The sequence below is a fragment of the Barbatula barbatula genome (genome assembly GCF_947034865.1).
Source record: "Barbatula barbatula genome assembly, chromosome: 7".
Classification (NCBI taxonomy): domain Eukaryota; kingdom Metazoa; phylum Chordata; class Actinopteri; order Cypriniformes; family Nemacheilidae; genus Barbatula; species Barbatula barbatula.
In genome coordinates this window covers 4,616,041-4,628,155 of record NC_136770.1, presented here as the reverse complement: position 1 = coordinate 4,628,155, position 12,115 = coordinate 4,616,041, and the positions used below count along the sequence as shown (strand labels likewise).

The following is a 12,115-nucleotide window of genomic DNA, read 5'->3' as shown; positions in this document are numbered from 1 at the left end:
ATATGAAGCAAAAGACCTCTGTGCTCCTGTCCTTAAAATACTGAACCACTTCATGCCCAGACACTGAGGGGTTTTATTTAATAGGAAAAAACATCATTTTATTTTTAAAACATTTTGTGTTTGGTTTAGCCTTCCCAAGAAAATCCCTACATTTTCTCTTTTCATCTTGCATTCTTGATTTGCCCTGAGAGAAAAACAAGGTAAACGTCCACCATGTGTTTCTAAGAATGATTTTGAAGTGTTGAAAATCTGTGCTGAATTGAGGTTATGAATTACATCATGTATGTCACAATGAGATCATGTTGGCAGAATCTGCTGTCTTTTTCTTCTTGACTTGTTGTACTGGCACGTGTTCAGATCCATTCAGATGTTCGTAGTTAACCCTCCGAGAGAGAACACGCCTGTGAAAACTAATTAACACCAGATACAGAGACCTAACACGTCATTTCATGGTGTAACACTGATAGTGTAAGCAAGCTTTCCTTGTTGTCTCACTGGTTAGTGTGGTTCTCAGGTTAGTTTAAAGTAGGTTATGGTTCATGCTGGTTCGTGTGGTTCTGGTTCAAGGTGGTTTAGTGCTGATTTGGCTAGGTAAGTAGAGTAACTGGTTGGCCAAGATGGTGTTTAAGGATAATACGTGGAATACACTACACAAATTCTTGTTTTTTTAAACGAGATTGTAAAAAACACAAGACATGTCTGGTTACAGAGAAAAACAGAGCATCATGTACTTAAAGGCTGAGAAGCATACACCGCCAGACTGTTAAATCACTTACAATAACAACAAACTCACGCAGTGTCACGTGCCCCATGGTCACATACGAACTGTAGTTTCAAGAGTGACAACCACATTCTAATTCTGTCTTAAAAGACGAATCGCTTTCCGAAAATGCAGTGATTGTGACAGGTTCAACGTTATTTTACAATGTTAGGGGTGTGACAAGATCTCGTGGCACGAGCATAATATCCTCACGCAATTGGCATGATTTTGCGACCATTTTAGTCGCATATGGTCCCTATATTTTACTTGTGCCACCACAAAATATACAGTATCTGGGAGCATTTGTGTGAGTGCCAATTTTGTTGTGGAACGACCTGTTTTCATTGCTGTACAGAACACACCAATAACTGTACAAAGTATGTGCGTGCTGTGAGCTACAGTGACCGGCCCGGCCATTCATAAAGACAACGTGATTTACCCTCCCGCAGCGCTACTTTCCCACCGTGCTAGAAGGACAGTTTCAACATTCGCGCGCATCTTTCACATCCGCAGCGCCTCGCGCATTAAGCACTGGTGTTTGCGGTGGTTCGCACTGCCAGCAGCACCCCTATTTATTTTAAATACATTCACAGGCAAACCTCTTCAAAAACGGATCATCTGTCTCATATGTGCAATGATCGCGAGTTGATTTTATAATGCCTAAATTTTTTCATTTTGTGTTTTTAAGGTGAATAAGAAAATAATATTTCCCTATATATTATATCATTGAGGATTTCTTTAAAATAGTCAAAAAATCTCGTCTTGTGTGTGTCTTGTCTCGTCTCATGGGATAAGCGTCTTGTCACACCCCTATACAATGTACAGTATTATTATACAAGGTGCAACGTTATGCTGTCTTATGTTTACTGTCCACTAAGTAGTTTTTTTTGTAATTTTCTACAATGGTAGTCAATGGTGGCCAAGAACTGTTTGGTTGCAAGCATTCCTCCAATATCTTTCTCTTTGTTCAACAAAGAACAAAGAATTTTATACAGATGTGGAACGTCTCGAGGGTGAGGAATTTATGACAGAATTTGTATTTTTGGGTGAACCGTGCCTTTAAGGGCAACACAACAAAAAGGATTTCATTGTTATTTCTGGGACAACATATTTTGTGGTACTTACTTTTAACACAACTTGTGTTGTCCCTTTATTTATTCAACACAACATCAACACAAACGAACTTGAGTGTTTCAAAAGCACAAAAAAGCAACAAAAAAATGATTCAACACATCCTTTTTGACAGTGGACTGCCTTATAATGTTGTGTGTGTACTTGATATGTGTTCTAAAATTGGCTCAAAATACAAAACATGTTTTTATATTCTCAATCATAGTCTGATGCCACAAAATTTGAGTCTGCGATTTTCTGTAAAATCTGTCAACTCCACCTGCCAAAATATACAGACCGATGCGAACTTTTTGCAACAATTGTCGACTCGTTCAGACTGCAAAATCGGGGCTAAAGTCTGAGCCAAACTGTTGAATTGGGTTGCTAAAATGTATTGACGCAAAACCTTTTGAAGATTATCACAGTGAAATAGAAAATTAAAACAACTTGGCTTTTAAACTCCGAATTGAACTGAGAAATAATGTAAAGATATAGCACTGTTGAACCACGGTAAAGAAAATGTGTGCGCTGGGAATTTATACTACAAGAAAAGAGAGGATCTTTGCAAAATGGAATGCGGCACAATAATCGTTTACCTCGATTATTTTGTTTTGGTAATCGATGAAGGTCAAAATTTACGATTCCGATTAATTTTCGATTAATTGCACAGCCCTAGACAACAATGTTATGGACAAATGCGGAAGTAGTGTCTAGCGTCTAGCAAGCCACTAGCTTGTTTCGAGCAGTCACTTTTTTATGGACCACAATTATACACAACATTTATAAAACTTTATTACTTTACCTCGTCCGCTAACATGATTTCTTGTTCTCATCTGATTGATGGGCATCAGCGGTGGAGTTGAAGATAACCGGTGCCATCATTCCATGCTCCTTCACAGCCATTGTTGTTGTTTTGATTGTGCGCCCTCTAGCGGTAGTTTTTACAAACTGTAGCTTTAATCGTGATTCATCGTTGAACAGCCCTCGCTCACACGTTTAAAATGTGTAACTGCGGCAAACTTAGATTAGACAGTAATCTATCATCCGTTGGTGCGAATGCTAATATGCATATCGTTCTTTGTGTGAACAGGCCTCATTACAGTCAGTTCCTGCATGAGATATCATTCTTTCTATCATTCATTTCATACAATGAATGAATGAATGAATACTTTCAGTTCACTGCATTAAGGGACTGGAAGCCCCGATAAATGGATGAATAGCTGGATAAATGAATGAACGAGTGAATAGATTGATCTCAAGAGATGCAAGTACAAAAGTTGAACTTCGGATCGACCTCCTGATGTGTATTGTGTTTTTTGTCAGCCTGGTGCGTATGTGTGTGAGAGAGAAGGGGGGGACTCAACATACTGGATAATGACGAAGTTGTTCGAGTAGATGTTTCGTGATCTCTTTTCACCTGTTTAACTGTGAAATGTCAGATTTGAATTGATTGAAAAGAAAATTGCTGCTGAATTATGGGATGGTTTTGGGGAGGGGTGGCGTTGCCATAGTAACAAGACTATTCAAAGTGGTATCCTTAAGTAATGAGTAGGCAAAGGTCTCGTGTGGAATATACAGCGGACTCCAAAAGTATTCACGCATTTAAAGACACTTAAAACTCTCTGAATGTCATTGCGTTAGATTGTTAAATAGCAGTACAAATGGCGTTTATTGTACAGAAAAGAGGCACAAGCACTTTTAATGTCATAGAAAGAGGTTTGTTAAGAATAAATGATAAATGATTGAGGCTGTAATATGCCATTCAGTGAGTTGTTCTGGGTCATGAAGTTATTTTATTCCTCGAATAATTCAAACTTTTTTTTGTATTATTCAATATACCCTATATTATTACGTTTATTTTGATGAGGTCATACGTTTTATTGGTTTTACAATAAATTGAAGAAATTTATACATTCATTTGACTTCCAATAAATGCTGGTACCAATCATTTAAGAGAAAATATATATATTGAGCTTTCAAAATGCTAATTTTTTTGGCAATTTCACAGAGCCAAATACTAACACCCAACCAATATACTTTCATGTAAAGGCATAAAGTATCTTTTTTATGTTTAATGTTAGTATTTTCATAGTTAAAGGGAAATTAAAGGGTTAGTTACTTTCTTCTGCCGAACACTAACCAAACAACATGGCCCCCATTGACTGCCATTGTATAGGCACAAAACCACTTTCTTTAAAATATCCTCTTCTGTGTTCCACAGACAAAAAAGTCATACAGGTTTAGATCGACATGAGAGTGAATAAATGATGTCAGATTTTTTATTTTGGGGTGAACTATCCCTTTAATTCGATGAACTGCACCTGTATTTATTCTGCTAGGACACCTGTTTGAAAGTTAAATAAATTCAGCGGGAGTTGTCGTTAAGTGGCACTTGGTGTAATATTTTTATCGAACCAAATGGCATCCATACATTTTTATGAGAAACTTAACCACCCAAATACTCTGTGTGTCCGCTGTATGCATCTAAAGTGCTCCTGCCGCATTTTGAGAACAGTCAGTAGAATTTTAACCCCCGCATCCCCTGCGTCTGATACCACACACACACGGCCATCATGCCCCCAGCAGCCTCCCTGCATTGAGAAAGTTAACAGTTTGTTTTTCACAGGACTGAATGCTTCACTGCACACATCACCGAAGCCCCTCCACCCCCTCTTCACGCTGGACCAGCCCGTCCGTGAGAGGCTCACTAAAATTATTTCTCTCTCCGTCTGTAAGGATTCAGTAAAACACATCCGAAGTCTGTGGGATGCCGTCTCTCGGAATGAATTCTCGGTGACACCTCGGATCTGGTGAGTACGCTACGTCTAAACAAAACTATCCACTTTCTAAACCTTTTCATCCTGTTGCACTCTGATTTTCATCCTTTCAAGCTGGAAGCAGATTTTTTCCATGTCTTTGTATTCTCCTGCATGGCTTGAAATTTCTTCATCTCCCCTCCACTCTTGAATATGACGGTCACTCTCCCTCCTGCTCGGTCTCCGCGTGTCTTTGTTGAGGTATTCTGATAAACAGTTTGGCCGTCATCTCCAGACCTCCCCCATTGTGTGTCCAATTCTCTTTGTTCTCTCAGCCTATGGTGCTGCTGTGTGTGTGTGTGTGACTGACCACCTTAAGTGTGTCTGTCTGGCTCTGAATAGAAGCAGCTCCTATGCAGGAATTTAGCAATATTGTTCTTAGTGTCACATGTTTTGTTTCCTTTTTATTAGTCTGTCTGTCTGTTTGTCTGTCTGTCAATCATTCTGGCTCCCTGTTCTTTGTCTACGTCTCACTTGAAATATTTTTGGATTCAATCCAATGAAATTCTAAACTGGGTAGAATGAAATGAATCGGTGGTAATGTTATTTTACATTTATGTCATTTTTTGTGTTTTATTCTTGAGTTCATCTCCTTTTATATTAATCATTGTCGTTTTATTTTGTGTTTATTATAAGAAGCAAGTTTCTAATGTTTGTTTCAAATCAGTTCAGAGTATTTCCTTTGAGTTTAAATGAAATGAATCTGTTTTTAATGTCTTGACAGTATTTAGCAAAATGGAGAAGCAACATTTTGTGTTAAAACATAAAAGTCAGAATTTTAAAGAAAATTCATTTAATTACATTTTTTGTTAATATTATTTGCTTCGATCGATCAGATATATTTGTTTCAGCGGCAAGAACATAAACAAACGTTATGTGGCCCAAACGTAACTTCCGGTAGACTTCCACAAATAATCAATAACTGGTAAGTCATTTTAATTAGTTTAATTTGAAACAATGAATTTACAATAAAATATGATTATATCATAAATATAACATTAATTGTCATATTAACCAAATACAGACCGGAAGTTAATGAAACCGTCTTTACAAACAGACATGCACATACAAAGTTGCATATAAACACCCTGAATGGAATTTAGTAAAGAAATAAAGGTAATGTGCCTTTATTCTTTATAAGATCCTAGAAGTATAAGAACGCATGATTTATTTCCATACAAACATTTATTGCTATACGAAAACCCATCTAACTATCATAATCACAATTCAAGATTCTCAAATCTTCCCTCTTAGTGTGCATTGTCCCTTATTCAAAGGCAGTCGATTCTTGAACAAATAGGCTATGCAAAGATTATACAGCTGTGTCCTGGGATTGTAGTCGACAGCCTTCAATGTTCATTTAAACCCTCCCTTGTTTCACCTGCTTCATTAAAACACAGATTCACAAAAGTGATCACACCCTGTTTGAACAGATGCTTCCGTTTGAAACCTGACTTTCTCAACAGCACACAGGAACTAAAAGATAGACAGAGAAAATGACAAGATCGAGAAGAATGAGCAGAACGTGAAAAGAGTGAGGATGCACTTTGTGAAAGGCTCGTCTTGTTGCCGCACTGTTTAAGATTCCGTCCGGTGCGCAAGTCCACGGTCCAGGGCTGAGCGAGAGCGCTCGGCTTTGGCGGACGACCACGTGCTCGCACGGAACGGTTGTGGTGCTCAACGGACTTCATTCACGTGCTAAAGAGCCTCTGCTTTGGCAGATAGTTGGCCAGTGGCACAGAGCGGTCTTTCACACAGAGACAGTGTTCAGAAAAACATCAGAGAAAGAAACACTTTCAGAAAAACAACAACTATCTGTGGAAGCAGTTAAATTGGCATGGTAATTCTGAGCTCAGGGCTCTGTGGATGGTCGGGGTGGCGTGAGGGGCGGCCGGCTGGCTTTTGGTCGCAGAGGTCGCTGGTCCATCTTGGTGCACGAAGCTCCTGCTCAGTGAATGGGACTACAGTTCATTGGCTCTGTTGTGGGGATAAAGGTTTGGTTGTGTGACCCCTTTAGAGGGATCAGGGGATTGAGAGTAGCCCGGCCAGAACTAGGATTTTTTCAATGGGGACAGTCAAGAGGCAATGTCAAACTAAACTCTGTCAGACTGCTGCTTTTATATTATATCTTCGTCGATAAGTCTACCTGTTCAAAGTCTTTAAAGCAGATGCACAATTCAAGACTAAAAATTTGTCATTGTGTAAACATTTCCTGTCTGACACTTGCTTACCTTTTAGTCACCTATTTATACTCCGTAGGACTCTTTCCATTTCAAAAAACCTTTGTGCAGAATCGATGTTGATGTTTAAGGGTCTTCATGGAACTTTACAGCCGACAAAGAACCTTTTAGGAACATTTATTATTGAGAGTGCAGCTACGATCTTGAAATAGTGGTCTCACAAACTGCACATAGCCACACAAGACCTGATTTATGTCAATAACATGGAGGAATTTTAGGTTTGCAAAGAAGCCAAACTTTATAGTATTAAGATGGGATCATTCTGTAACATCTGGACTAAACTGAAGCCTCCAGCTGTCTGGATTTACCTGAGTTCACCTTGGAACGTTTCTAATCCCAGCTGCATATTTTTACTTTCCCTGTGTTTGTTTTTGACTTACTATAAAAAGAAAAATCAAAGATGAGATCTCTGTAAATTCGTAATTATTTCTACATCAAAGAGATTTAATTGAGAGCAAATGGAAACGTTTGCTAAAAATCTCATAGACCCAGAAATCTCACTAATTTCTCGAGTTTCAGAAGAGATCTCATGTTAAAAACTAAGCTCAGATTTGCCAAGTCCGCAATCAAACGTCATATTATTGTAAATGTTAACATGAAATAAAGATTATTTTACCAAAGCAATCTACATTCATTTTACACTTCCATACTTTCACATTATTGCACTTTAATAATTGTCACATTTGCTTCTGTTTGTTTCTCTGAAGCAATTATACGAGAAACATCCTAGACTACGTTAATACTTGAATTAAACACAATTAAGAAGTCTGTAAATTCTCTTGAGCTCTGAAAGATTAATAACATTTTCCTCTGAGATTCTCTCTCTCTCTCTCTCTCTCTCTCTCTCTCTCTCTCTCTCTTCTCTAACAGAGTCTGTATAACTCCCTGTATCAGTGTCCTGATTTTACAGCGGTTGTAAAACAGTGAGAGAATGTTTATCTGTGACCACGTACCACAGATTAACATTGGGTCTTGTGTTTATAGCAGACTGTTTGGATTAGTTGCCTCCACTAAAGTGCTCAAGAAAAGCCTTTGAGATCAAGAAGAGAATTTGGGTGGAATTTGGCTCTACGCCCTTCATAATTTCCCTCTGTATTCCATTTACACGCAAAACAGATTGAATTGTTTTCGCATTGCATGACCTAAGCATGGAACGGGATTGTTCCGGGTAGCGTGGTCTTTTGTAGATTATCATCTTAACTCAACCCGCTGTTTGTCGCATTGACAGTAAAACATTTACAATGAAAGTCTATTGGGCAAGACGAATGCAGAAATGCAGTGGTGACAGAGGTATGAAAAATATCATTGAAATACCCTTGTCAATTACTTATAAACAGATCTTTAAAAATCATTGTCTTGAACTGTTTAGTGACGGCTCACTGTGACCCCGTACTGAGATAAGAAATCAGAGTTGTTTGTGTGCGTGTTTGTAACAGAACTGTCAACCATCTTTGACCTCACTTATTTACTTCTTTTCCAAATCTCATCTATTAACCCAGAAGGAATCACCCCAGACGGGCCCACCTTGTCTGGCATGACCCTGGACTCCCCTCCGGTGCATTTGTCATTGCCATCATTGGCTTTCACACTCATCGCTCGCTCACTCACATCGGTTCTGATGAGTCTAAGAAGATGGGCATGAATAGGTTGAATGTGGGGTTCTGAGGTTATTGGGGGGATTTGGGGGATTAGAGGGTCTTTTGCTATTGAGCTGCATTAGACACGGTTGACGTTGAATTGTCCTCTGCACTGCGGCGCAGCCAGAGCCAAAAAAAGCAATGGTGTGCCAAAAAGATCTAAATTCCACAGCATTTGCAATTAAGTTTGTGTTTTGCCATATAATTCCATTATGCAAGGATCTGAGTAAATGTTGGTAAAAGTGCATCGTTCTGGTGCCCATGGGCCTGTTCAAAAGCATCTCTCTACAGACTGAGCGATGTTTGAGTAAAACCAAGACAGATTCGCCGGTGGTTGGACGTCAGGAAGTGTATGTTTAAGTGTGATTAAGCATGTGTTTTTACATGTGTGCATGTACGTGTTTACTGGAGGGCTAACAGGGAAGTTTGTGTTAACATGAAACAGTACGAGTTTATATAACATCTGAGATGAGTGTCACACACCTTATGGATCATATCAGATGTTTGTACGGTCCGGTCAGAACGCCACAGGGACTATTGATTCTCATAATAAGCTGCAGGTAGTTCGAGAAATCTCTGTCCTAACTTATAATTAAATAAAGTTTTATTGGCCTGTCGTTTCATGGCCACATAAGCTTTAGCACTTGTCCTCGTCTGATGGTTACCGCAAAATCAATGTCATGTTTTAGAAACGCATCGATTGGATTAATTCGGCCGCTGGTCTTGGAGGAGTTCCAGTCGTCTCCGCTATCATTTACACTGATGAAAGAACTGAAGGTTAATTACGTTAGAAACAACAGCAATAAATTCCCGTTCACACTAACAGCGATCCATTAATGATATCTAGTGTTCACAACGATGGATGAAAATGTTTTGTTCTTCTAAAAAATGATCAGATCTGAAACTGTTTTATTGCTAAACTCACACATTTAGAAATTGAATTTAAAACATCTCTTTTCAGGACCCTCTCATCTCCTCAAAGGAGTGCCTGATGCGGTAACCATGACAACATCACCGCCAGAGACCAAACGACTGTCCCTCGCAGGGCTTATCATATACCTTGTCTTGCTGCATCTCATCGCATCGCAGACTCCATCATTCTCAGTGACCTCTGACCTCGAGCCTGTGGCCTCTCTGCCTGAAGAGTGTCGGAGAAAAATGCACCCGGTTACCTCTTACACAAGTGGGTGTAAAATGTCTCGTTCTTCGCCGCACTTTCTATCGCTCGCATTCACAGTCACAGGTTTAAATGGCTGTCTGAGCTTTTAATATCTCATCTCCCGATTGGGGTCAAGCTAGTCAAAACTGCTTGATTGTCATGCATAGTCAGATCTTTTACGACAAACAAAACCAACAAACCTTAACTGTTCTGAGCCTGAGACTAGTCAGCTAGCAGCCTTAACGTTTTTTCCCGACCTGTGTGTTTTCAGCAGGTTTAGGCACCTGGTGCTCAGATGTAAAGGTTTAACACAGCTGTGTCTGTGTGTAATATCAGCACAGCAGCGTGAGATCGAATGTGCTACTGAGGTCTCTACTCGAAACAAGCTGTGTTTTGCCACTGCGACCTGAACAGCTTTGCTAGTCTATGTTGTGGACATGATGGTGTTTACGGTCATTTGTTAATGTTAATAATTCCACCTTAACGCAAGCATTGAACAACAGACACAGCTGTAGGCATACAGAGAGAATGATGACTCCTGTGTTTTGCCTACAGGGTGGTAAGACGTGTGTCAGGGATTTTAGGCGATACACACCCATGTACATGTTCTTCTTATACAGTAATTGAACTTGGGTGGTTACAAGTCAATATTTCTGTTAATATTCTCCTATAGCTTTAAAGTCTGTGTAAAGTGACATTAAAATATGTGTTCTGAGTTTGTCAGATAACAGAAATATGGGTTGTAAGCCAATAAGTAAATAAAATAAGTTATCAAAATCTAGGAAAAGTCTTGTTTTAGAAGTTTATAAATGATGGACAAATAATAATGTGGACAAACGACTACAAATCAAATCATAAAGTTACTACATCACAGTAATCTGATTCACACTTCACAACCAAGCTGGTGAATTAACAGTGTACACAGATAAGAAATGGCTGCAATTCATTCTTAGTGTGTTTTCCTCATTGGTTTACATCTGTCTAAATAAAAGAAAACTGATAAATAAGCAACATGTTGCCTCGCCGCTAAATGTACTAACTAAATTCTCTGTGTTGTAGATCTGAGCCCGTGGATGTTCTCCTTCTCCCTGCCTGGAGTGAACGATTACTCGCCCCTCACGCTTGACCTCACCAGAAACCAGCTGATAGTGGGAGCCAGGTAACATGCACGCACGCACACACACACACACACACACACACACACACACACACACACACACACACACACACACACACACACACACACACACACACACACTCTTGTGCCTGCCAAACCTTAAACATGTTTTGCTGTGTAGAAACCATCTCTTCAGGCTGAGTCTGAACAATGTCTCCCTCCTGCAGGTACGAATTCTCTCTGTGTGTTCTTCTTCACATCTGTCCATCCAATCATCCTGACACCTCTAGAAAAGTATATTTAGGTCTTCCTGTACCAGGCACACAGTCTTCTTTAGTTATTATTTCACATTTAAAGGTGCTGACATTGTCACATACACTCACAGATCTGTTATTGTGCACATGCAGCTTTGAGCTCCCACGGTGTGTGTGTTCTGATTCTCTCTTTAAACTCTCCTTAAAGGAGCAATATTTTTTGGAGGATTTATTGACAGAAATGCTATATAATATACATACCGGTAACTTTTTCTTCAGAGGTGTTTAAAAACAGAAGCGTTACGTTTTTATTACCTTACAATGAGCTGTTACTATCTACATACACCGTGGGTGCCCTAATATGGAATTCTACAGTCGCCCTAAATGGACAATGTTAATACGTTAATAAGCAAAAGTTCTGTGTCAGCCACCACAGTGCTTCGAAAGGGAGGGGTGGAGTGAGCCATTGGTTGCAATTCGCAACCTCACCACTAAATGCTGCTAAATGTCACAAACTTGACCTTTAAAGCTGATTATACCAGTATAATTCACTGAAGTAAAGAAAAGGACAAATATGGTAATATTCCGGCAGCTGGGACTCCAGAAAAAAACATAAAATAAAATTGACATGTAATAAAATTTGAATTTTTGTGCTATTTACATTTGCAGTCTAATTCTGTCCCTTTTTAGTACATATCAAAAATATGTACAAATGCGGTAAAATGCAGATTACAGTTTTGCATGATGAAAGTTTTGATGGATATTGATTTTGACACACGATTTAGGGAGAAAATGACACAAATGACCTGAAAACATGCATAAATATATTTTACATGCCAAGTGTATAGAGATTTATACTCTTGTGTCGTGATACAGATGTTTTGGGACTGGTTGTCATTAGGCAGCAATCTTTTGTAAAATAGACCATGTATTTCTTTACTTTGAAGATTGATTTGAGACCACCTCTATATGGTTGGGATTGTTAGATACTTCTCTGTTTGCGTGACAGACCCGTTCGAAGG

The 12,115-nt window shown here is 39.1% G+C and overlaps 1 protein-coding gene across 1 annotated transcript in view; it reads left to right on the top strand.

Moving 5' to 3' along the window:
* Positions 1-12,115, top strand: part of sema5bb (sema domain, seven thrombospondin repeats (type 1 and type 1-like), transmembrane domain (TM) and short cytoplasmic domain, (semaphorin) 5Bb) — a 36,273-nt gene that overhangs the window by 8,039 nt on the left and 16,119 nt on the right. The window contains exons 2-5 of the mRNA XM_079460129.1: positions 4,607-4,680; positions 9,525-9,746; positions 10,782-10,881; positions 11,021-11,066. Coding sequence (XP_079316255.1) covers positions 9,566-9,746; positions 10,782-10,881; positions 11,021-11,066 — 327 coding nt within the window. The 5' untranslated portion in view covers positions 4,607-4,680; positions 9,525-9,565. The remainder of the gene's footprint in view (positions 1-4,606; positions 4,681-9,524; positions 9,747-10,781; positions 10,882-11,020; positions 11,067-12,115) is intronic.